This window comes from Notolabrus celidotus, chromosome 4, assembly GCF_009762535.1.
Source record: "Notolabrus celidotus isolate fNotCel1 chromosome 4, fNotCel1.pri, whole genome shotgun sequence".
Classification (NCBI taxonomy): domain Eukaryota; kingdom Metazoa; phylum Chordata; class Actinopteri; order Labriformes; family Labridae; genus Notolabrus; species Notolabrus celidotus.
The window spans coordinates 36,162,762-36,189,269 of NC_048275.1; the positions used below are offsets into that span (position 1 = coordinate 36,162,762).

At 40.9% G+C, this 26,508-nt stretch overlaps 2 protein-coding genes across 2 annotated transcripts; both read right to left on the minus strand.

The window, feature by feature from the left end:
• Positions 1-1,291: 1,291 nt before the first annotated feature.
• Positions 1,292-17,337, minus strand: polr1c (RNA polymerase I and III subunit C). The gene is made up of 9 exons (XM_034682585.1): positions 17,207-17,337; positions 15,488-15,559; positions 14,882-14,989; positions 14,638-14,770; positions 11,293-11,424; positions 7,477-7,629; positions 4,020-4,169; positions 1,777-1,893; positions 1,292-1,680 (listed from the first exon to the last, which is right to left on the minus strand). Exons 1-9 carry the CDS (start codon positions 17,276-17,278, stop codon positions 1,562-1,564), a joined length of 1,056 nt encoding a protein of 351 aa, XP_034538476.1. The 5' UTR covers positions 17,279-17,337; the 3' UTR covers positions 1,292-1,561.
• A 6,557-nt stretch (positions 17,338-23,894) lies between these two features.
• On the minus strand, positions 23,895-25,586 carry LOC117811866 (GRIN2-like protein). The gene has a single exon (XM_034682353.1). The coding sequence runs from the start codon at positions 25,584-25,586 to the stop codon at positions 24,300-24,302; it is 1,287 nt and encodes a 428-aa protein (XP_034538244.1). The 3' UTR covers positions 23,895-24,299.
• Positions 25,587-26,508: the final 922 nt, after the last annotated feature.

A 26,508-nucleotide genomic window follows, 5' to 3' on the forward strand; every position in this document is an offset into this window, starting at 1 on the left:
GCTGGATCAGGCTTGGACCAGCTCTTAGTTATGCTGCTATAGGCTTAGACTGACACACTGGGATCCTGTCTTTCCCTCTCTCCCCTTTCTCTGCCAGTTTCTTACTTTAACTATCCCTGTCCCTTTAAAGTTACTAACCATAGACCTTTCTGGAGTCCCTGAGCTCCCTTGTCTCGTAGGTTCCTCTGGATCTCTGCTGCTGTGGACGTGCCAGACTCCAGCTGCTGCAATTACTACTATCTGTCTCACCACTATCATCTCTCTCTCTCTCTCTTCATCTCCCTATATCCCTCTCTCCAACACGGTCTCAGCAGATGTGTGTCTAACATGAGTCTGGTCCTGCTGGAGGTTTCTGCCTGTTAAAGGAAGTTTGTCCTTGCCACTGTAACTTGCTAAATGCTGCAAAGTGCTCTGCTCATGGTGGATTAAGATGAGATCAGACTGAGTCCTGTCTGTAAGATGGGACTGGATCTTATCCTGTCTTGATGTTGGGTCTTTGTTAGTAAAAGAACATAGAGTACGGTCTAGACCTGCTCTGTTTGGAAAGAGTCTGAGGAGAACATTTGTTGTGATTTGGCGCTCTATAAATAAAGGACCCGATGTGCCATCGCAACATTACGTCAAGTGAAACAACTGAAGCATCAAAATATCTGTAAATTAAGGAAATCAGTTTTCAGCACTAGCAAGTTGATTTCGTTAAACAATGTAATCCAAATATGGGAGGATGCAGAAGTACAGGCATGTTTTCTCTCCTCGAGCATTTCACTGTATGCATGAAGGTAAGCGTACATTACCTTATCTGCCAAACGTTCCACTGATGGCAAGAGAAGAAGTGTAAATAAGTCTTCTGATGTTTCATTGATGAGTTCATCTCTACTGACAGAGCTCTTGATTCTCTGAAACTGAATTTTTTATCAAATCAGGATTAATAACTGTGCACTGATGCAGCCATCCCAGCACCATCTTGGTGAGTAAACTAAGCAATAACAGTATAAAGAAAAAGGTTATAACAAAAACTTTTTAATAGAGTGAAATGTTTGAGGACAACCCTTCCACCTCCATATCATGGCTCAAGCTTCCTGCCCAAAGTTTCTTTGTTACTGAGAAAGACCAGATATTCTTTCATTTCCTTTGTCACAAGTGCTTTAAAATGATCTTACCACCAAGCTTCATGTATTCATGTTTCAAAGCACGTTTTTTAACTGGAATGTTACCAAATATAAAGGGATTGAATCACTTCTTACTATGAATTGTGGAATTTTCAACACCAGCCTCTTTAAACTCATTTGGATGCATCATTTTGAAGTTATTTTGAGTTTATTGTGATTTGGATCTTTATCTGAAGAAAGAATAATACAAAATCCTGCATACATATGTATAAGCAAACTTATAAGTTAGTCCAACAAACATGAAAAAATAATGGGCTCTCTGAAGTTCACAACAGGTATCAATGATACACCAAATCTGACAAAGCTCCTCCGTATTTACAAGCCCTGAGAGGCTGTTCCTTGATTCATCGTCAGAGCCTCAGTGTTCAGTCTGAGCATGCCCAGTCTCTGTTTTACTCCAAGCCAGTTGAGTCCAGTTCATTGAGAAACCTCTGACACTTGGCCATGAGGACTTTGATTGCCTCTGTGACCAGAACCTCTGGAGTCAGGATGCCGGTGGATTCCACCGTGACTGTGAAGAAACGAGCAGAAGAGGTCCATCAGGTGATGCAGTCTGAGCCTAACACATTCATGTCAACGCAAAGGTGAACAGGGTGTAATAACATACAAATGAAATGGTCCCGCACTCTCCCGATCTTCACCAGGTTCTTCAGGTCGTCATGTCGGAGGACCTCCCTGCTGCATGTGTCCAGGCGACTGTTCACCACTTTGGCAACTTTGTCTCCTTGAGGTGGACGACATCAGAGGACAGATAATTATAATTACTGAACAGTCGGACTCACGATTAACGTCCCATAAACCATGTAAGAGAATTATTCTCATGGAAGGTTGCTCTGTCTTAACCTATTTTTTCCATGTCATCAAACCCTCTCCTCTCCTGTGTTTCATCATGACAGTGAGTCATAATCAAGTCAGTATCATCAGCAGATGTGTGTCTAACATGAGTCTGGTCCTGCTGGAGGTTTCTGCCTGTTAAAGGAAGTTTGTCCTTGCCACTGTAACTTGCTAAATGCTGCAAAGTGCTCTGCTCATGGTGGATTAAAATGAGATCAGACTGAGTCCTGTCTGTAAGATGGGACTGGATCTGATCCAGTCTTGATGTTGGGTCTTTGTTAATAATAGAACATAGAGTACGGTCTAGACCTGCTCTGTTTGGAAAGAGTCTGAGGATAACGTTTGTTGGGATTTGGTGCTTTATAAATAAAGATTGATTGATTGATTGATTGATTAATAATAAGTCTATCCTTAGATGTATGTTAATGTTCTTTATCCTTGAAGAATACCATCGTAGTAGTATCAGTTTAATCATGACCTAGGTCCATATTTGATTGTGGTACCTCATCTAAATCACCCAATTGACTACTGTCTGAATCCCCAGACTGAGTTGACTCTTTCACTCTCCAAGGATTTGTTGTTGGGGGTGTAACTAGGGTCATATTGATCTTCATTGAAGCTCTTGTCACATCCCTCAGAATCACTATCATCTCCCAAGATGACCTCCAGTACCTTCTTAAGAGTGTAGAGCTTATTCCTATACGTATTAAAAATGAAATATAAATAAAAAGTAATGAGAATTAACCAATTACATTAAAACGGGACTCGTAAAATTATGTTAATTTTAATTTACAGATATGAAAAAAATGTTTTGTTATCTATTTATCTAATATCCACATAATTTGACATTTTTGGGGGTTTTTATTTGTTCAAAGAGTTCAATCTACGTCGGTATTTTGTCCTAGGTTACAACTGGTCCTTTGAGGGCAACCATAATGCTGATGTGGCCCTCGGTGGAAAAAGGTTTGACACCCCTGATCTACATGATTAAACTGATACTACTATGATAGTATTCTGCTAGGATGAACATACAGTTAAGGATAGACTTATTATCTATCAATCAATCAATCAATCAATCAATCAATCAATCAATCAATCAATCAATCAATCAATCAATCAATCAATCAATCAATCAATCAATCTTTATTTATAAAGCACCAAATCAACAAATGTTCTCCTCAGACTCTTTCCAAACAGAGCAGGTCTAGACCGTACTCTATGTTCTATTATTAACAAAGACCAAACATCAAGACAGGATAAGATCCAGTCCCATCTCACAGACAGGACTCAGTCTGATCTCATCTTAATCCACCATGAGCAGAGCACTTTGCAGCATTTAGCAAGTTACAGTGGCAAGGACAAACTTCCTTTAACAGGCAGAAACCTCCAGCAGGACCAGACTCATGTTAGACACACATCTGCTGATGATACTGACTTGATTATGACACACTTTCATGATGAAACATAGGAGAGGAAAGGGTTTGATCACTTTGGAAAAATAGGTTAAGACAGAGACATTTTCTATGTTTTCCAGTTTACTACGATAGCTTACAATATTAGATACTGTAGCCAGTAGATAATCCTTGCCTTCAGTCTGAAAACAACCTAAACCCACAGCCATTTAGTCCCCCTTTCCTCCAACCCAAAGTGTTTGCTTCTCATGTGTAGAGATTGACGTTTAGAGAGCAAAGGAAGTGCCCAAGAAGGAAAATCTGCCATAACTGAATTGTGCTTTTTCTATTGTTTGTTATTGCCTGACATTTTTGGTCCTTTTCAGACTCAGTCTGATCTCATCTTAATCCACCATGAGCAGAGCACTTTGCAGCATTTAGCAAGTTACAGTGGCATGGACAAACTTCCTTTAACAGGCAGAAACCTCCAGCAGGACCAGACTCATGTTAGACACACATCTGCTGATGATACTGAGTTGATTTTGACTCTCTGTCATGATGAAACATAGTAGAGGAAAGGGTTTGACACATGTGATGTAGAGGGTTTGAGGTTCATTCTTCTTACCGTCAACTTCTTCCAAGTCTATCACTCCTCGTGAGAAGCAGCCCTTTAAGCGCTCTGCCTTCTCTCCCTCCACCGGTTCCAGCAGAGTGATCTCTGGGAGGAGGCGGTAGCTGGCTGTAGCTACTGGAGAGAACTTTGCATGGTCCTTACCTGAGCAGAGAACGGGTGTCATTAACAGGCAGCAGAACAAGCTTAAACAGAATAAACATTGTTTTGTTATCGATTTGGACTCTTTCCCATCATGAGCCTCAATCAAATGAACCCCGGGGTGAAGTATGATTAAAGACAGCTTGAGCTCATCAGATTCAATCTCCCTCACAAGGAGAGGAAACTACAAATCACCAGAACAATGCTGTAATCAAATGAGAGAGTCTTCACTCAGCAGAGAGAGAGGAGGCCAGAAACTGTTATGCCTGATGATGCATGATTGAGACTTTGAAATGTAAACTAAAAGTGTATTTATTCAGTCTGGCTTTTATGTAGGGTTTAACAATTGTCTTACTTACTTTTTACTATGACATTGATTTTAATGTTGTTTTTTTATTTTATTAATTTCAACTGTTTATTCTATTTCTATTTATTTATTAATTTATCTACTCAGGTTTATTGATATTATTAGCATTGGTTTTATCTTCAACTCTTATCCTTACCCTTTTTAAATGTATTTATTTTAACTATCTATGTTCTTAATATTAATCTGATGTTTTAACTTATTCTAATTACACTTGTATGAAAGGTGATATATAAACAGAGCTTGGTTGATGATCATGTTGCAGCACTGGTGCTCTGGAGCAGCTTCATCTCAGAGGCTGTCAGACTGCAGAGCTCTTCAGTGCTCTAGCTTAAACACCGTAACACTGACTCATGTCTGTGACTCCACCCTGGCTTACCTGCTTAGTTACTTGATCATTTATATGTTTATCCTGCTTACAATCTCTTCTTTGTGTAGCTCAAACTACTTGCTATAATGCAAGGGTAATGACTGGTATTTTACATCACTCACCCGGTATTAGCTGCATATTTCATCAGGCTGTGAAATAACTCCACATGAGCAAGTGAATATATTGAAAAGAGTTCAATAAAAACAAGAAGATTGATTTGATGTGGAAAGCAGTGTCGTCTCACTCAGCATGTGTCCTCTCGTTGGACGGAGGCTTTCAAGTCACAGCCACAGCTGGCTATCAGATACTGCAGGACTATTTGGTCCCAGGGACATGTTGCAAACAGGTATTGTGTAAATCATAAAGAGAAGCAGATATCACACTTCTTATTGCTACTGTGAACCCGCACTGATACCCTGCAGGCCTTTGTTACTCCATGCTCTTTTAAAGGGAAGATGCAATTTGCTCAAATCATTGCATTCTTTTTTGTTAGTATAATTTTTAAAGAGTTATTTAAAGGGGACATATCACGCTTTTTTCATCAATATATATTGGTCTAAGAGGTCCCCAAAACATGTCTTTAAAGTTTATGCTCAAAAAAACACTTTGAAATCAGATTTTGGTCTGCCTGAAAAACCCTCTTCTTCAGTCCTCCTCAGAACACTCTGTTTTCTCTCTGACCACGCCCCCTCAGGAAGTGGATGTGCCTCGGCTCTCCAGCACGTTGATCTAATGTTTACATGTTGGCTGAATATACACGGCTGCTCAGAGATCACGTTACTTCAACCCTCTGAATCTGATCCAGAATCTGATCCTGACGGAGAGGTGCCTGTAGCAGGACCTTTCTGAACGATTGGTCACAGATTTAGTGTTTCTTGTTGTTTTATTTATCAGTATGTCGACGTGTGTCTTGGTACACAGCTACGAACATGTAGCTATGTGGCTATGCTAACTAGCACTAGCACTTATCCATGATAAATAAAATTCATCCACTAGATCTTCAAATCTGCAGACGTGGGGAGTCAAACCGACCTCTGCCAGAAAGGCAGCGGGACCTTTTCTGAAGGATTGGTCACAGATTCTGTGTTTCTTGTTGTTTTATTTGTCAGTATGTAGACGTGTGTCTTGGTACACAGCTACAGCTACAGCTATGAACATGTAGCTATGTGGCTATGCTAACTAGCGCTAGCACTTATCCATGACAAATAAAAATCATCCTCTAGATCTTCAAATCTGCAGACGTGGGGAGTAAAACCGACCTTTGTGTTTATTAAGACAGCCTACAACTAGCATGCCTCCCTCCTAAGCTCCTTGTTAGCACACATTTGTGCAGGTAATGAAAAACTGAGGAGGGATTCAGTATTATTTTATACAGTCTATGGGCTGAACAAGCTCCGAGCTCTGACTCCGTGACAGACCGGATATTGTTGTTACGTAACAAAAACACGGAAGTCTGAAACAGCTCGTTTCACACACATTTACAGAAAGGTGTAGAAATCAGAACAGGGGCAGAATGGATTTTTTCCATTCTCGGGGGGTTTGTAGACATGCCAGGGAAACATATTTCAGGTAAAGAACCATTAAAAAGTCCATTTTGCATGATATGTCACCTTTAAATGCAAGCAGGTGTTTTATGGACATTTCCCTTCTTTTGAATATGTGGCTCTTCAGTTAAAAATCGCTGGCCAAGAAGGCTCAAAAACGGCTCTACTTCTTCCGCAAACTGAAGAAAGCACAAGTCCCACCCCCCATCATGTTCTCCTTTAACAGAGGCACTATCAAGGGCGTCCTCACTGGCTGCGTCGCTGTGTGGTATGGAGGCTGCACTGCCTCCTGCCAAAAGACTCTGCAGCTCATAGTGAATACAGCCAGCAAGATCATTGGCACTCCTCTGCCCCCCCTCACGGACATTTTCCACACCCACCTCACCAGCAGAGCCATCAGCATCGCTGGTGACACCTCCCACCCCTACCACTCTCTCTTGTTAGTCTCCTGCCTTCAGGGAAAAGGTACTGGAGCCTCCGGGCCTGCTCCACCAGACTGTTGAACAGCTTTTTCCACCAGGCTGTCAGGATGCTGAACTCCACTCACTACCTCCCCCCTCTGCCCCCTGGACTGTAACACACCCACTACATACAAGGACTCTACCTCAGCTGCTTATGCACACTGAACCATTTACTTATCTCCAATACTGTCTGCACCTTAACATCATTTGCACTATTATCTATTTACATTGTCCATTTTTAAACTGTCATGCCACTGCACTACCTGCACTGTGTACATAGGCTGTTTTTAACTTTATTTTATTATAATTTTATTGTATTTATATTAAAATGTTTGCTTTTTAAGAGTTGGAAGAGAGAAACAGCATCTCGATTTTCCTGTATGTCTTTGTACATTTTGTCTCAAGCACACAGATCTCCGGTGTAGATTGAACTTCCATATTCAAGAACGTTGACTCATTGACGACAGCAATAGATCATGACTTTAAATAAATAAATCAATTGATCTGGTTTCTAATATTTGAATCCTCGGAGCTGGTCCGAGCTCTGCACCAGACCGATAGTAGCTCTTACCTAACCCTTTGACACAGTTCATGATGATGTCCAGCTCCTGTCCTGGTCTCAGCTGAGCTATCAGGATGTCGTCATGCACCGGTCCGATGCAGGATTCTGCAAACACATCAGCTTGGTTTCCAATCGGGACCCACTTTATGTCCTTGGAGTAAACTGAGATAAGAAAGCATGGGATAGGAGAGGGTTTGAAATAAACACAGGACACGTGTGCTCTAACAAGAAGAGTTCAGTTCAACCATCGCTGCACAAAGATTATATGACAAACAAATGGCTCTTCCTACCCTACAACATGGCCCCTAATGGTCCCCACAACCAGAGTATGAAGAGAAGGGGTCAGCAGGGTTATAAAGAGAGCTCCTCCCTTCACTAGCGTTTCATCAAGTCAAGCCCACAACACCTCAGGGAGGCTCAAGAGCTGGCTCCAGCATCCCTGATCCACCTCCCTCTGTACTAGCTCTCACTGCCCATCATGTAAGGACCAAGCGGCAACCTCCGGTCTCAAACTATTAAGGCCATGTGGAAGTGTTAAAAACTGAAATACATCGAGAATCCGCTTGAGGCTGGCTGCAGAAACACCAGAAACCACATACACACTAATTCAAAGAAGACAATCTTTACAGCAGAAATAAACATGTTTACAGCCTGCTTCAAAAAACAGTTTGGCTCTACGAAGATAATTTCTCTATTGCCACACACTGTACAGGGGTGAATTTTCTTCTAACGTGACGGTTCAGAAGATATTAAGAGTACAAGTTTTTGCCCAAATAAGGACATGACTGACTTGACTCTCGGACGGGAACACATAGCTGTTGGCTAGGAGGCTCAAACTCCGCCTCTTTATGTCACACTAAGCCTGGTTGAGTTCAGCATTTCCAATATGGCTGCCGCCGACAATTGGCTTCAAAACAGCTCTCAGGAACAGACAGGTGACGTCACAGATACTATGTCCATTATTTATACAGTCTATGGTAAAGACAGAAGCAGAAGAAAATAGAGAACAGAGGATAGAGAGATGATAGAAAGAGGACAGGGAAGGCAGAGCTCATCCCAGGCTTTACGCTCTACCTTCACCTACATCCCCGTGTAAGTGAGAGTCGAGAGAGAAGACGTTACAGTGCATTGCAAAAGTATTCACCCCCCTTGCAATGTTCCACATTTTGTCATGTTACAGGAACAAAATTCAATTTATTAGTTGGGATTTTATGTGATGGACCAACACAAAGTAGGGCAGAATTGTGAAGTGGAAGGAAAATGATACATGGAGTTAAAGATAGTTTTTACAAATACAAAACTGAAAAGTGTGGCGTGGCTGAATCATTCCATTGTAGCTCTGGCTGTGTGTTTAAGTTTGTTGTCCTGCTGGAAGGTGAACCTCCGCCCCAGTCTCAAGTCTTTTGCTGCCTCCTACAGGTTTTCTTCCAGGATGGCCCTGTATGTAGCTCCATCCATCTTCCCATCAGCTCCGACAGCTTCCCTGTCCCTGCTGAAGAGAACCCTCCCCACAGCATGATGCTGCCTCCACCATGTTTCATGGTGGGAATTGTATGTTCAGGATGATGTGGTGTTAGGTTTAAGTGTTTTACATGTTGGACAAAAAGTTTAATTTTGGTCTCATCTGACCAGAGCACCTTCTTCCATGTTTGCTGTGTCCCTACATGGCTTGTGGCAAACTTTAAACTTCTTATTGTTTCCTTTCAATGACACTCCTCCACAAAAGCCAGATTTGTGGAGTGAACATCTAATATTTGTCCTGTGGACAGATCCTCCCACCTGAGCTCTGGATCTCTGCAGCTCCTCCAGAGTTACTGTTGGCCTCTTGGCTGTTTCTCTGATCAATGCTCTCCTTGCCCGCCCTGTCAGTTTAGGAGGACGGCCATGTCTTGGTAGGTTTGCAGTTGTGCCATTCTTTTGTCATTTTCAGATGATGGATTGAAGAGTGCTCTATGAGATGTTCAAAACTGGTGATATACTTTAAGAACATAACCTTGCTTTACACTTCACCACAGCTTTACCCCTGACCTGCCTGGTGTGTTCTGTAGTCTCCATGATGCTGTTTGTTCACTGATGTTCTCTACCAAACCTCTGAGGCCTCCACAGAACAGCTGGGTTCATATTGAGAGTGAAGTACACACAGGTGGACTCTATTTTTTACGGTGGCCCTGAAGGACAAAATACATTTATAAAAGATGAAACACTTTTACAAAGTTGGAGACAAATTTTCATTTTGGGAAGCATTTTTACATTTTATAAAACAAAATTACATCAGCAAAACACTTTTACCAAGGCCAAAACAAATTTACATTGAAGGAAACAATTTTAAACGACGGAACACTTTTACCATTTCTGAAACAAATTAACATTTCATTTTTATGGAAAGGGAATGTACCAAATACAGGAAGTGATGGAGTGAGGGGTCATTTAGTTTGTTTTGATGGAGAGAAACCGAACGGAGATGGACATGGTTTACATATTAGGACATCCCCGGGTCTCAGAGTGAGGTGTCAGACCTCAGATGAAAAAGCATCATGTCTCCGGAAAAGCTCTTTCATATCTCCACAAAACCTTCATGTGTCAGAATGAAACGGCCTCACACCACATATCCTCAGGCTAAACAGAGTCAGGCTAAAGGGAGTCAGACTAAAGGCTGATTTATACTTCTGTGTTGAATCAACGGCGTAGGCTACGCCAGAGGTCCGCGTAGCTCCCGTACCTACGCAGAGGCCTACGCACGTAGCTGACGTGTACCTCCTCGTAAATGTAACTACCTGTTGAATCAACGCGGACCACAAGCCCTGTGATCTGTCCGCTCGGTGGCGTTGTATTTCCCGCATTTACAGCACTTCTGGGATCCCCGCTCATCGGCCACACATCGGCCGTGTATTTCATCTCCTCCTCTCTATTCTTCATGTAATCATGTCTGTATGATAAACAGCAACATGTATCAGCTGTAGATTAACAGAACACGCTCTGAATCTCTGTGGAAAAGTAAACAGAGATCCTAGCGGGGCCGGAAGCAGGCGACCGGCTATCAGAGAGACCGCACTGCCCTGAAGTGTTTCGGCTGAGAATTCCTGCACGACACGGACACATCGACGCACAAGTATGTGGTGCTCATGTCCGCGTCAGCCCCTGCTGCTTAGGGGAGACACAGAAGTATAAATCAGCCTTTAACGGCGAAAGTGTTCAGTCGTTTGTAAAATTGTCTCCAGCTTTGTAAAAGTGTTTCATCTTTTGTAAAATTGTTTCCTTCAATGTAAATTTGCTTTGGCCTTGGTAAAAGTGATTTGCTAATGTAATTTTGTTTTATAAAATGTACAAATGTTTTCCAAAATGTAAATTTGTCTCCAACTTTGTAAAAGTGTTTTATCTTTTGTAAATGTATTTTGTCCTTGAGGGCCACCGTACTATTTACTAAGGAAGTGACTTCTGAAGGCTGTTGGTTTCACTGGTTTTTATTTCTGGGTATCAGAATAAAGGGGGGTGAATACTTACGCACGCCACACTTCTCAGTTTTTCATTTGTCAAAAATCTTTTACACCATGTATCATTTTCCTTCCACTTCACAGTTCTGCCCTACGTTGTGTTGGTCTATGACATAAAATCCCAATAAAATGAATTTAAGTTTGTGCTTGTAACGTGACAAAATGTGTAAAAGTTCAAGGTGGGGTGAATACTTTAGCAAGGCACTGTGTCTCCTGGCTGATTATTATTTCTCCTTGTCTAAATCCACTGACTGGTTGTTAACGGCTCCGTCTGACGTCTCCTTTATTGTCTTAGAAACTCTGTACACACACTCCAGATCTCACAGTAACTCACCCATGTGGTTCAGATACAGCTCCCGTGGGTCAGAGGAGTCTTTAGTGGCTCGGGGGTTCCTGGTGCATTTAATCTTCAGCTGTAGTTGAATCGTGTCGATCTCTGAGCCCTCCTCCTCTGCAGACTCTTCACCTGGAACGAGAAGTCATCACCAAACTCTGTAAGGTTTACTGTCGTACAAACAACCACGTACATGTCGGATAAACTCTGAAATGTTTGAAATGAATCTTTTTCCATTTGATCAATGACTCCCACAAAAAGACTCAAAGCGTGTGCCCTGTGCTTCCCATCGTGCAGCCACTTTCTGACTGATTACCAAACTGCATGGAGAGATATCAGGAATGGTAAAGACGTAACTAATACGGGACACGGTAATACATCAGTTACAAAATGTAAAAACACTGGCCCAATCTCAACGTCCTCCCTGAGCCCTTCTTGACTTAATTGATGTCACCTGTAAAGTGATTGAGGGTAGGAGGCTGTAAGGGCTCAAACCGTAGAACTGGGAATGGGACAGCACTTTGAGGCTTCTCACATGACATCACCAGCTCACCTTAGCAGCATTAGGATTTTTTATTGCACAATTTTTACTTTCCTCAAATTCAAGGCGCTTAAGGGATAACTGACTGTCATGTGATCCGACTCTCACCGAACAGACTGCTTAACCACAACATTTGAAATATATGAATAGGCTATATAACCATAAACATATAAATGATACTGTATACACATATGTGTGAAGATAAACAGATTAAGGCTGTTTTCTATACAGACCTGATCAAAATCTTAAGACCAGTGAAAAATTGCTAGAATTTAATGAGGTTTTAAGTAGAGCTACAATATGCAAAAGCAAGAAGGGGTGTGAGACAAAAAGCACTTTGAAAAAGTAATTTATTGAAAACAAAAATTAAACTGAAATAGGCTGTTTATCAGCTGATCAAAAGTTTAAGACCATCCCTCAAAAAATAACAAAAAACTCTCCAAACCAGAACAAAAAATGTTCTCAGTAGGACTCAGTAATGAGTAGCTCCACTGTTCTTGTTAATCCCTTCAAAAATTCGTTTGGGCATGCTTGATGCGAGTGTTTCCAGGAGGCTAGTGGGAGCATTGCTCCAAGTGCATTGCATCAACTGTCTGGAACTGATGGCCATTTTTATAAACTTCCCTTGCCATCCATCCCCAAATGTTCTCTATGGGATTTAAATCAGGGGAACGTGCAGGATGGTCCAAAAGAGTGATGTTATTCTCCCTGAAGAAGTCCTTCGTCAAGCGAGCATTGTGAACTGCAGCGTTGTCCTGTTGAAAAACCCAGCTGTTACCACACAGACGAGGGCCCTCAGTCATGAGGGATGCCCGCTGCAGCATCTGCACGTAACCAGCCGCCGTTTGATGACCCTGCACCACCTGAAGCTCCAGTGTTCCACTGAATGAAAAAGCACCCCAGATCATGATGGACCCCCTCCACTGTGCCGGGTAGAAAACATCTCAGGCGGGATCTCCTTGTCATGCCAGTAACGTTGGAAGCCATCTGGACCGTAACGTTGGACCGTCAACTTTTTTCCACCTTTCAATGTCCCATGTTTGATGCTCCCTGGCAAAGTCTAAATGGGCAGTTTTGTGGCGTTGAAGGAGACGAGGTCTTTGAATTCTTTTTTTTTTTTTTTGAAACCCTTTTCCCGCAGATGCCGTCTGATGGTTATTGTGCTGCAGTCGGCACCAGTAAGGGCCTTAATTTGGGTCGAGGATCGCCCTGTGTCTTGACGGACAGCCAATCGGATCCTCCGGCTCAGTGCTTGTGTAATTTTTTTGGGTCTACCACTTGACTTTTTTGTTCCATAATGCTCAGGATCTTTCAAACAATTTAGAATGACTGTCTTACTGCGTCCAACCTCAGCAGCAATGGCACGCTGCGAGAGGCCTTGCTTATGCAGCTCGACAATCCGACCACGTTCAAAAAGAGAAAGCTTCTTAGCTTTAGCCATCAGGAGGGCATGACAGTGTGAATGCATGACAGAAAATGAAAATTTGGAGAGTTTTTTGTTATTTTTTGAGCGATGGTCTTAAACTTTTGATCAGTTGATAAACAGCCTATTTCAGTTTAATTGTTGTTTTCAATAAATTACTTTTTCAAAGTGCTTTTTGTCTCACTCCCTCTTCTTGCTTTTGCATATTGTAGCTCTACTTAAAACCTCATTAAGATCCAAATGTGCAAAATGCAAATTCTAGCAATTTTTCAACTGGTCTTAAGATTTTGATCAGGTCTGTATTTATACTTACATGCAAACTTTTTTTCATGTAAATTTCATTGAAACTTTCATGCTTCTTTTTTACTGTCGCCCTTTTTTTATTTCATGTTAAAGGCTGATTTATACTTCTGTGTCTCCCCTACGCAGCAGGGGCTCATGCGGACATGAGCACCACATGTGCGTCGGTGTGTCCGTGTCGTGCAGCAATTCTCCGCCAAAACACCTGAGGGCAGTGTGGTCTCTCTGATAGCCGGCCGCCTGCTTCCTGTCCCGCTACGATCTCTGTTTACTTTTCCACAGAGATTCAGAGCGTGTTCTGTTAATCTACAGCTGATACATGTTGCTGTTTATCATACAGACATGATTACATGAAGAATAGAGAGGAGGAGATGAAATACACGGCCGATGTGCGGCCGATGTGCGGCCGATGTGCGGCCGATGTGCGGCCGATGTGCGGCCGATGTGCGGCCGATGTGCGGCCGATGTGCGGCCGATGTGCGGCCGATGTCCGGGATCCCGGAAGTGTTGTAAATGCAGGAAAGACAAAGCCGCCGAGCGGACCAATCACAGAGCTTGCGGGCCGCGTCGGCTCTACGGGGAGTTACATTTTGGAGGAGGTGCACGTCAGCTACGTGCGTAGGCCACGGCGTAGGTATGGGAGCTACGCGGACCCCCGGCGTAGGGTACGCCGTTGATTCAACGCAGAAGTATAAATCAGCCTTAAGGCGTTCGTTTACCTTTCCATGCTTACGGGCTTCCCCTGGGAATTCCATGTTTCTCGTCACAATGCTATGAACTCTGGGTAATTCCCTTATGCTAAGTCTGCAAAAATGCCCACTTACGGAAAGGGGGCATAAAGGGCTCAAAAAGTCTGAGAGAGATCCCTCACACACTTGATGATTTGACAGAGGGACAGCCCTAAACCCTCACAGATTTAGCGGGAACGTGCCTCAAAGTCAGTGAGTGCTTGAGGGTGGACATTGTGATCGGGCCAATAAAGACTTACCTTTTCTGGATGTTTTCCTGATACAAAAAATAAGACATATGAAGAAAAACTTAAGCATCATGTTCTTGTGTAGTAATGGGAGCGTTGGTTTACCCGTGTTCCTGTACTCAAACAAGCGCGGGTCAGCTTTGATGGGAATGAGGCCCAGTCTGTGTGCGAGGACTTCATCCTGAACGATGGACGTGTTGTTGTAGACAAACACCTTCTCTATGGCCATGGTGGGGACCTGCAGACAAACACACATTGAGCCCCACAGCACTTAACGTTCTCATGGAGGAAACTACATGCTCTTAAAGAGTGACATCATGATGTACAACACGCCTTAACATGATCCCACCTCTGCCAGTAAGATCCTTCTGAAGGCGTTGGCGATGGCTGCATCGATCCCCACCATGTCAAACTCCATACTGTTCTCATCCAGACTCACGATGTCAATCCTGAAGTTCTGTTGACAGAGAGCAGATCTTAACTTAGAGGGGATCATGATATGAGTGGTTTTAAAACACGACTTAATTTCACTGAGCACAGGAAGTAAAAGAGGTGTAAGAGGAATACTTCTCCAGTGTACAATAACGTTTCAAAATATCTTACAGCTTCTCCATGAAAGCTACTGAAAGCACAACAGTAGTGTTTGTCCTCCATGAGACAGGACCTCTGGACCAGCATGACACTGTGACTAAATACTCAAAGAAAAATGTCTGGCCGTCCTTCTTTCCATGTCTGTACAGATTTTGGTACTAATGTATAAATTCATCAATCTCTCACCTGAGAACAAACAGGAAATCTTTTAACCGTGTTGGACTGGATACGTTTCTCCAAACAAATGAGTGACTCACAAAGAGGAACTAAAATCTTTCAAGCTTCTGAAATTATTCTGTAATAATAGAATAGAATTCAAACAGCATCAAAAGACATGTTCAAGTCTAAAACAGCAGAAATTTACCTTTTGAAACTTTTGCATATCCCAGGTGTCGTCATAGCCGGGGTAGTTTCCGGGGTAATCTGATGTATGAACCTGAAAAGAACTCATGATTAATCACCACACACTTTTCTGAAAACACTCAGGTCATTTTTGAAGATTACACTCGGTATAACTCTCTGACACAGACGTGAGAATAACTCCTGTTGTCACCATAACACTACACAATCCTATATACTGTTTTTACTGCTGTGCTATAATATATCTAAGTACTTTAATTATTGTCCCAAGCATAAAATAAATATTCTAATGTATATAAACATATGTTAGAAAATAATATAATTCAATATTATATGTTAGAAAATAATGTAATAATGTAAAATATTTTACTAAATAATAAAATATATTACAATATGTTAATAAAATATATATATAATACTTTTTTTCCCCCTCTTGTCTGCATATATATTTCTTTGTGTCATGTTTGTCACAAACTGTCAAATATTAATGCAATTTATTCTTGCAGCAAAAGAAAAGAAAGAAAAAAATAGATATAATACTATTTCTAAGAAAATTGTGAAAAATAATATAATATAATTTTCAGAAATATTATAATACATTATATTCTATTATATTATTTTCTTAACTGTTATATTATATTTCATTTTAGGAAAATAATATCATATAATATAATATAGTATACAATAAAATAACATTTAGAACATAATATAATATATTTCCGAAAATAATATTAAATAACATAATATAAAAGATTAAAGAACGTACTATAATATAATATAATATAATATAATATAATATAATATAATATAATACAATATAATATAATATAATATAATTTAATATATTAGAATGTTTCTGAAAATAAAATAAAATAATATTTCCTAAAATAATATAATACAATATAATACAATATAATATAATATAGTATAATATAGTATAATATAATATAATATAATATAATATAATAAAGTGGCATTTTTGTTTAATTACATTCATGTACTAGTCCATGTCATACTACATTATAAATATAAATGAACATACATACACTAGAGCATACTGTACAATACCAGACTACATGATACTCCCTTTTTCCAGCTGTATTTTCTCCATTATTATTATGAAATATTACTTTTACTGCCACGTTGTATTTGATCAAATCATACCAGATTATTTCATAGTATGTTCTGTCAAAATGTTGCAGTTCAGTAGCTTAGAGCTATTAATCATGTCACTTTATTTCCTAACTTGTCTCTTTGAATGTTTGAATTTATTTGTATTCCTGCACCACTTGTATAGCTGGACTAAAATGACTTGTTTATTTAGTCTGTGTTTTTGTTACACAGTAAATGATTGTTTTATATTATCTAATCACTAAGAAAGTAAACTTCTAACAGCTTCAGTAACCTGCTGCACACAGATCATTCTTTAACAACAACATGCAGTGATGAGGAACACAGACACACAGAGAGCTTCAGACCACAGAGTGTTACCCTGATGATCAGGAGACCATGTCATTATATTCATGTTGTCATGTCTCAGTGAACATTGATTGAATTATATTTCTGGATGTTTTCAGACTTTAAATGATAAACAACAGAAGAGGTCCAGCAGCACTTTGAGCTCCTCACACACGAGGTGTCACATCTGCGCTCACGTGGCCTCACAGACACTCTCAGCTCGAGGATCGTGAACATTAAATAAACGTATTAAACACAGACTTACATTCCTCACTCCATATTCTCCCAGTATTACTCGGTTTCTTATTTCCTCCACGTTCTTCATGGTCGCTGCCATTTTTGACGTTTGGACTGCTAAGCTCCGCCCAAACTTCCGGTTCAGCTTCTTCTTCTATGATCTGATTGGCTGATGGCTTACCAGCGTTCAGATGTAACATCGCCCCCATCCGGCCTGGACCTGTAAGTATCTGATCAAGCGAAGAGAAAATCATTTTATGAAGTGTGTTCCTCTCATCCAGAGAGGGTTCACTACAGTCTGTCTGTTCTTAATGAAGATCCTTCAGTCGGCCTTCTTATTTTTAATTTGTATTTTTATTAGTTTTATTATTATCATTATTATTATCTTCCAATAAAATGTCTTAGCATTGTTTCATTTCTGCTTCTTTCTTGTTTTCAATCGCTGTAAAGCACTTTGGGTTGCATTTTATTTGTATGAAAGGTGCTATATAAATAAAGCTTGATTGATTGAAGCTTGATTCTTCCAATCACACATTAGTGGATGCCTTCATGACATTTGTCAGTGTGCTTCATTATTTAGATATGAATTACTTCCTTCATGATGCACTTGTCTGGTCATGACTTTTTCCTCCTCAGCAGAGTTTTCATGTCATATGTTTGCAGGTTAAGTGAATTCTTGGCTATTATAACAACATCTTCATGTCCTTACTCTACTCCTCGATACAGACATGGATCCAAACAAAGCCAACTGTCTGACTCATCGTGTAATGTAATTTGATCTGTTTCCTTCTTCTGCATAATTTAATATGAAAATAATTTTCCTTCACTTTATCAACATACTTCCTTGTACCTTTAAAAAAAAAGTGTTACAGATATGCTTGAAGGTTTTTGCCTTTTGATGTTTACAAAAATATTTCACTTGCATCGTTGCAGAGAACTGAAAAACGAATTGATATGCCCACCAACCCTCCCTCCAAATTATAGTCTGCATTTTTATTTCAAACATGTAACCGAGTTTTTACATTTAAGGTTGCATCATAACAGAGTATTTATCTGATAGGTATACTGTTGATTCAGTGTATTTACAATACATGTTCGGCACTGTCTACCCCATAACCAGATTATACATGTATGCCTTATTCACTCATTCATTTAATTTAAAACGTAAACCACATCCATCATGATAGCCTTTAACTGTCTTTAACAAACTGTTATGAAGTAACATGGTCTGTATACTAAGGGGCTGGGAAGTGCAATGCAAATTTACAAAGGATGAAACACTTACACATTTGGAGACAAAATTACATTTAGGAAAACAATTTTACATTTTATAAAACAAAATTACATTAAACACTTTTACTAAGAACAAAACACATTAATATTTAAGAAAACAAATTAACTAATTCCGAAACAGTTTTAAAAAGACAGAACATTTTTTACCAGTCGCATTACAAAATTACAAACAGCAGATTCTGAAGAAAAGGGAATGTACCAATGATTTTCAAAATAAAAGGCGTCTGTAATATGAAAATGTAAGGTGACCTTGGGTGATTTGAAAGGTGCCCCAAATACAATGTGATATTATTATTATTAAGAGCCATGGAATATATATATATATCTGACATAAACAACCCCTTTTTCCACTCAAATATTTTGATAAGGGAAAATCAAAATGTGTTCCTGCCAATCACAGCTATATCTGATTTCGAATTTCAAAATAAAAGAAAAATGGAAATGTAGCATATTACAATGATTTTACTGATGGAAAATATCCAGAATCATCACTATTTTTGCAAAATTCAAGTAGGTGCTATTTTGAAAAGTCAGTGGAAACTGATATTTTGTTCATAAACTCACTGTGAATGTATCCAAAATCATTGTAGTATGCTACATTTCTATTGGTTTATTTTGAAAATCAACATCAGATATAGCTGTGATTGGCAGGAAACATTTAAAGTTGTTCTCTTATCAGTCTGAATCTAAGTATTTTAGTAGAAACAGGGTTGTTAGTGTCAAATATATATTACTTCCCTGACTGATGCACATTTTCATATTCCAGACATCCTTTATTTTGAAAATCATTGATACTGTATATTCCTTTTTCGGGTAGAACCTGCCATTTGTAATTTTTTCGGGACTGGAAAAATGTTCTGTCTCTTTAAAAGTCTTTATGATTTTGTAAATTTGTTTTGTTCTTGGTAAAAGTGTTTGTCATTTTGTTTTATAAAATGTAAATTTGTCTCCAGCTTTGTAAAAGTGTTTCATCCACCGTAGAATACTCACTCTTAAAGTATCCAATGTCTGACATTTAAAGGTGGCCACTCTGTGTTCAGTGTTTTCCCTTACACTCATCGTAACAGTCACTGAGGCACAATCACCATCAATATTTATTGCTGGCATTAAGATATGAGTACATTCCACTTGGATTAACATCATTTTGACAACAAAACAAGACTTATGACAGAGAATCCACATTCAACATCAATTCCTGCACGAAACCTGAAAACGTGATCGGGCCTCCAGGAGAAAAATGAGCGCTGCATTCTTTTTCTAAAGAAGTCGTGGTGTAAAAAGCAATGAAATAACAGAAAGTAGCATAATATACCATCAGAGCTGCTCACTCCAACACTGTGTCATGTGTTAAAGTGGTAACTAGTTATCTTAAAGCCAGTGATTAACTATAAGAACATCAAACCTGATTTATCTTTATGCTCTGTAAACTGATAGTAACACTTAGATACACGGGCTGTGTTGACAACACTGCTCACACCTGTAACCCCATGAGGCTTATCTTATCTGTTTTCATGATCTACTTCAATTCATAGGACCTATAAGACCTAAACTCCAGGAAAGCTATCTGTTAATTCTCTGCATTATTCTTAATCCACATGAATGAGTCCTCTGTGGTTTTCTCTGTGGGTTTTACATTTGATGGTCCTCCTGTCTCTGATACTGATCTGATACCAACATACAGTATGCTACATCAACATGTCACCTGTATTTCACTGATATCGCTTCCCTTATTTACAGTTTGATGTGGTAAACAAAGTCCTTCATTGTCATTGATTGTCAAACTTAATCCATGGCTATGTGAGCCATACAGAGTGAGTATGTAGTCCCAAGCAATCCCACCCACTAGACTGTGTCGTGTGTGAACAGTCCACCCTCTGCCTGTTCTTTTGCATGTGCCAATCACAGTGCTGCTCAGTCTATCACCTGACAAAGACCGGTGCTCTACAATCTGTGATCTCATGAGACTTTCTGTTACCCAGCTCTCTTACTGATCTTCAGGTTGTGTAAGATGCTTGATTCTGACGCCCTTGACAATGGTTATTAACTTTCACTAATATGAGCAACACCAGAGACAAACTGATCACACGTCATGTCAAATCAATCCACGGAAAAGAGTTCAGACACATTTAGCTTCTGCTTGTTGACACCATAGACCGTAAGGTGAGGTAAACAACGCACACATTTTCATCTTGGATCCTGTCCATCAACATGATGAAGGAGCGGAGCATGTGAGAGAAACTTTAGGTAAGCGATCTCTACAAAGAAAGTTAAACCATGAGTGGTGGTGATGATAGCAGCAGGGTTCAGAGTTGTGACATTAGTTTCTTTTTAAAGGTGTGTGAACCACAGAGCTCAGAGAAGAAGGAGAGCTGAATGAGGACAGTTTCATGTTCAATCCACCACAACAGGCAGAGAAGAATCCATCACCATGGAACGATCACTGACGAGGAATCACTGGGACTATTTTTAAAAACTGTAAACATAAATCATTTAAGTCAATAAAATAATCTCTAAAAATGTTTTTAACAACGTGTTTGTATCTTAAGTTAGTAGCCGAGTAATAAACGTTGGGGTCTTGTCTCACCCTGTCAGGATTCTATTTCCCATAACTACCTGCTAACCATACATTATCCCTAACATGTGTGCTTCTCTTTTTCTTGCTACTGTTGTCAACAGCACTCTACCTATGCCGATGCTTATAATATTTTTACTGTAGATGTTCACAGCAAAGGTAATGTTGATGTGTGCAGGACAAACTAAGATGCATTGCACTTTAAGTTCAGCATAGGATGGATAGATACTGTTCATGTCATCATCAGTCTGCTAAAGAAAGGAGATCTTCATGGCACATTTCAAAAGTAACGCTGAACACAGAGTAAAAAGCAATCTGATACAAAGATCTGTTTCTGCCTCATTCGTCTGATAACAAGGACCTTAACCTCCAACCTAACTGAGAAAGTAATGTTAGGATAGCCATCCTTTAATACCACTGTATGGAAGTCTGTTCATTGCATTTAACAGCAATGTATTTTTAGAAACTGATGATAAATGTTGCCTGTTATTATAATGTTAACCCAAAACTGGAGGCGTCAGTTTGAGCTTCTTCAGCATCGTGTTGAAGCAATCAACACATTTTCACAAGGAGGGGAAAATTAATTATCTAACCTATACCTAGTTAACATGTCTTCAGTGTTCAGTTTCAGACTTCTGCTTTTCATCTTGATTTTAACCTTTTAAACACACTGAACATCTGAATCCAAGACATCAAATGCTGGATGTCTCAACATTTCCTGCAGCTAAATTTTGAACAAAAAGAAGGTGATGATTTTTGGCCCCAGAAACAACCTTGAGACAGTAAAACATTCTTTTACCTCCTCCTGTTTGGACTACTGAGGTACAGCTCAGCAGCCTGACTCCTTACTAGAACCAAAAACAGAGATCACATCACTCCTGTTTCAGCATCCCTCCAGCTTCATAACCTTCCCTTATTATTATTTTTAACATAATTTGTATTATTATTATTATTATTATTATTATTATTATTATTATTATTATTATTAGTAGTAGTAGTAGTAGTAGTAGTAGTAGTATCTTCAGTTTATCATTTATATTAACTAACATGCAACAAGTCAGCTTGATGAGCAAAATGAGAATGTGTTTAGACCACAGAGAAATAAAAAATCTTGAGATGAAATAAGAAAAAGATTTTAAAAATAAATTTGGATATATTTATTTATCCTCAGTAGGAAAAGAAACGTGTTGGAAATAACATTTAAGTTTGTGAATTTCTCCCCCAGTTTATTATCTTTCTCAGGTGGTCGTTAGCTTTGTCTTCAGACTCTTCAGAGTCAAACAGTTACATTCACACATACAGCTGTTGAAGCACTGTTTGTTTTGTTTTTATATTTAGGTAAACTGGATGTTTTTGTCTTTTCCTTCCAAGAAGACGAAGAAGAATTTATAGTATGTTATGGGATATAATTTGAATACAGTCAGGGTTCTTTCAAAGTATATTAACATTCAACTGAAAGGTTGGGAAGTGACTGACAAATGGGGGAAAGAGAGAACAGATGAGGTCCAGGGTCAGGATTAGACCCAGGCTGAGGTGTTAAAGACTCGTGTGCACTTAAGGCTACCAATTCAGACAAACACACACAGCCTAATGCCATGGAGTAACATGGGGAGGAGAAGGAACAAAAAGAAGCAAGTATGAATTCAGCAGAGATATTTTGAGGTTCATAATGATGCTTGTTGTAGTTCGCAATTTATGTATGTGTTCTCCCTCTCTCTAACTTGGTCTCAGCAGATGTGTGTCTAACAGGAGTCTGGTCCTGCTGGAGGTTTCTGCCTGTTAAAGGAAGTTTGTCCTTGCCACTGTAACTTGCTAAATGCTGCAAAGTGCTCTGATCATGGTGGATTAAGATGAGATCAGACTGAGTTCTGCCTGTAAGATGGGACTGGATCTGATCCTGTCTTGATGTTGGGTCTTTGTTAATAATAGAACATAGAGTACGGTCTAGACCTGCTCTGTTTGGAAAGAGTCTGAGGATAATGTTTGTTGGGATTTGGCGCTGTATAAATAAAGATTGATTGATAAAAATCGTGTCTTCAACTCAGAGAAATGCGAAACAACAAAGAAACAAACTAAAGCCGTTAATGATAAATATAATAACTCGTATCATCACCATGCAGAAGCTTGATTTGTTTTATCAAGGATCATCTCGTTCTCCTTGTCTAAATTCCTAGAACATAAAATATGTGCAGCCTTATTTTATGTAGAAGGTCAGAACTTAAGAAACAGTTCAATCTGTTTCTGTATTTTCTTTTATATTTCTCTAAGAGTTATTATTAGTTGGGAGCTGTAGTCTGAGATGTAAAGGGTTAATCTGCATGATAAGAAATGTACTGTAAGTCTCCATATATCCTTAGGTTGTTGGTTTAGGAGCTCAGGGGACTCTGAAACACACACCTTTAGCTCCTTCTATACCTCTCCTGTTTGCCTGCTTTACATTACATTGCATACAGCTGTGATTTCATTGGCTGGCCTTGAAAGGTCAAAGTTGAAGTAAGTGAACCTCGAGCCCCGCAATGCGAGCACAGCCTTCACAGAGCATCTTCAGTGCTGATCTCATATAAGCAGCCTAAGGGATACACAGACCAGGTTCTCAGCAGTTCTCTCTGCAAGACGTCAGCTGACATTTGCCAGTGCACGTCACTCAAGAGCTCGAACGCCGAGAGGACTCACAGCCGACCAGGAGGAGGGATGCAGAGACCTTCCTCCTCTCTCTCCCATAGAGCGGAGAGACGCAGGAGCAGTGAGATGGTGAGGGTCAGCTACTGGTTAATAAAGGGTTAACTCTAGGTTGTGCAAAGGTCATGTTGAGGTTTCTTTTAATTAAAGAACATTGAAATCCCCTCCCTACACTTTCACTAGGAGCTTTACAGCAGGAGCATTACAGAGGGTTGTTGTATCAGATTGCTTTTTACCGTACAGGTCCTGTTTCTCTCTGGCTGTGTTGTCATTGAGGCATCTGAAAACACTGGCAGTGCCCAGCTGCAGAATCACATTTAAGATATTAAGATATTAAAGACACCGAATGATGCAATATAATGCTTTGTCAGTTCATCATAAGTCCTTTCCTCCTCGATACGAATCATTCCACGTCGAGGTTTGACATTGATTCAGTCGTGTGAGCCGTTCTCTCAGTTTGCATTAATCCATTTTTAGACCTTGTGATAAGATGAGTGACATTTGAGGCTTTGAGCGGCCATGTTGGCTGCTAAACACAGTGTTCAGGTTCAGTCCCTCCAGTCAGTCAGCTGGTCAGTTAGTCCACAGCTGTAGTGGTGCGTGCACAACAGGCCGGGGGTCTGAAGGAGCCTATCATCCTGCTCCTCTTCCTCTGACAGCCGTTGTTCCTGCTCTGACGAGACGTGTTGGTGTTCTGGCGTGATAGCTTCGCTGCGTGTTTCGCCGTCTCCTTGATTTGCAGCTCCAGGTGTTTCTGGATGGCGAGGCCCAGCTCCTCAGGGTCCACAGAGGCCCCGTACACCTCCCATGTCATCCCCTCTGCATCCCACTTCACCTCCTTCACCGGAGACTTTGGAGTGCCACTCGGCTTCTTGTCTCCGCTGCTGTCAGTGTTTGATTGGCTGCGAGAGATCTCACTCCGGGTGTCTTCTGCCAGACAGATCTCAGGAAACACATGAGGTGTGACAGTTTGTCCTGTTTGTACCCCGACATCCCGCAGCTCTTTGTTGGCCGTCATAGTTCCCATATCCCGAGTAGCAGTCCTGAAAAGGCCACCCGAACGGCTGCAGGTCTCCTCTAAACCAAAGTGTTTTTGGGACCCTGGCCCGGCCCCGGGAGGTAGAGTGCTCATCCAGGAGCAGTTGAGGTTGCAGCAGTGCAGCAGGTGTTTGGCATCCAGGCCCGTCTCACTCACAGAGGAGATGAGGCGGGGCAGGGTGAGGTGGTTTATGGCTGAAGGAGGTTCCACAGCACGCTGGAGGTCACAGCTTGGCTCTGGTCCTGGTAAGCGTTGCAGCAGCTGGGAGGGGGCGGGGATGGGCTGTGGGTGGCAGTAGGCAGCGAACGTGTCCTCAAAGTTGGCATGATTGATGTAAGAGCCACAGCAGTGTGCTCGGTCACATGTAGCAGGAAGGTAGCCCTCCTCTCTCCCTGCGGTCTTAGGGGGCATCATACAGACACACCGGTTCTGAGGCAGCGCTACGCGTCCTTCTCCAGTGTTGGCCCCACATGGAAACGTGCTCATGATGCTGCACTGCTTGCATGATAATACGGAGTGAATGTCAGCCTCTTGGATGGAGTTAGCTCCTCCTTGGTGAGTGAGTCCACAGGCCCCATGGTCTTCTGTTCGGTGGGGCACTCCGTGTCTGATCATGGGTGAAGTGACTGAATGACTCCTGTGCACGGGCAGTGAGGTCGGGTTTGAGCTCTGCATCGTCCTGTCAGCTTTAGAGTTCTCACAGAGAGGACTCATGGCCGTGCCGTGTTGATGTGAGGCTGTTTGCATCTCAGCAGGGCTCTGATGGAGGCTTGAAGCCCCTGACGGCACACAGTCCTTCTCCCCTGGCTCACTGCTGACCCTCATACCGCCATGTCTGCTTTCCCTGGTAGGAAGCGAAGCCGAGTTTTCATCACACACCTGGTTAGGGATCTCCTTTGGCTCCTCCCGGCAGATGGGACCTGGTCTTCCAGCCTGTCTGGAGGACGTTGTCTGCAGAGAAGGGTCAAGGAGTGCATGACCAGGAAGTGTAGACTCCGAAGAAACATCTCCCCCGAGTGGGTGCAGCTCCAAAACAGGACGCCCGGCCTCCGCCATGGAAGACCTGGAGGTGGGAGTAAAAACAGGAGTGTGGATGTCTTAAACCTGAACACAGAACATCACGTAAAGCCTTTTATCTACGTTGGTGAGAACAGCGCTCATGTATTACTTTGTTCACATACTTCAGTGATAGTCTGATATTGTGAGATGGAATAACTTGGATAACTTGGCCTCACAACAGTGGTTGATATCATGTTTCCATGCAGCCAGGATCACAGCTACACTGTCCACAAAGGTTCATTAGATCTGACACTGTATACTACATTAAGACAGTTCTTGTAACTAGACCATTGTGTTTTTCTTTTTTTTACCTTGACCTGTTTGGACTACAAACTTCCTGCAGTCTTCCTCAGAAGAGTCGAGTTGTTGCGACTTGTATGTCAGCTGATTTATAAAAGGTTTGGTCGTCCTACCTGAAACAGGAGGATGTGTGTGAGGTAAGATGACCAAACCTCTATAAATCAGCTGACATACAAGTCGCAACAACTCGACTCTTCTGAGGGAGACTGCAGGAAGTTTGTAGTTGAAACATGTCAAGGTGAAAAGAAAACACACCGCCTTACTCATACACTGTATAAATAATGGACGTAGTATCCGTGACATCATCTATCTGTTTCATCACCTACAGTCCCCTCCAAAAGTATTGGAACAGTAAGCCAATTCCCTTATTTTTGGCTCTACACACCAC

Bases quoted from the DNA above. Each gene is read 5' to 3' on its own strand.
- LOC117811866 (XM_034682353.1), bottom strand. From the start codon at position 25,586: ATGAGGGTCAGCAGTGAGCCAGGGGAGAAGGACTGTGTGCCGTCAGGG.
- polr1c (XM_034682585.1), bottom strand. From the start codon at position 17,278: ATGGCAGCGACCATGAAGAACGTGGAGGAAATAAGAAACCGAGTAATA. The intron at 11,425-14,637 runs GTAAACCAACGC...TTCTCGTTCCAG, and splicing joins GTTTGAGTACAGGAACACGG to GTGAAGAGTCTGCAGAGGAG. The intron at 1,681-1,776 runs GTATGTTATTAC...GTTTCTTCACAG, and splicing joins AGTGCGGGACCATTTCATTT to TCACGGTGGAATCCACCGGC.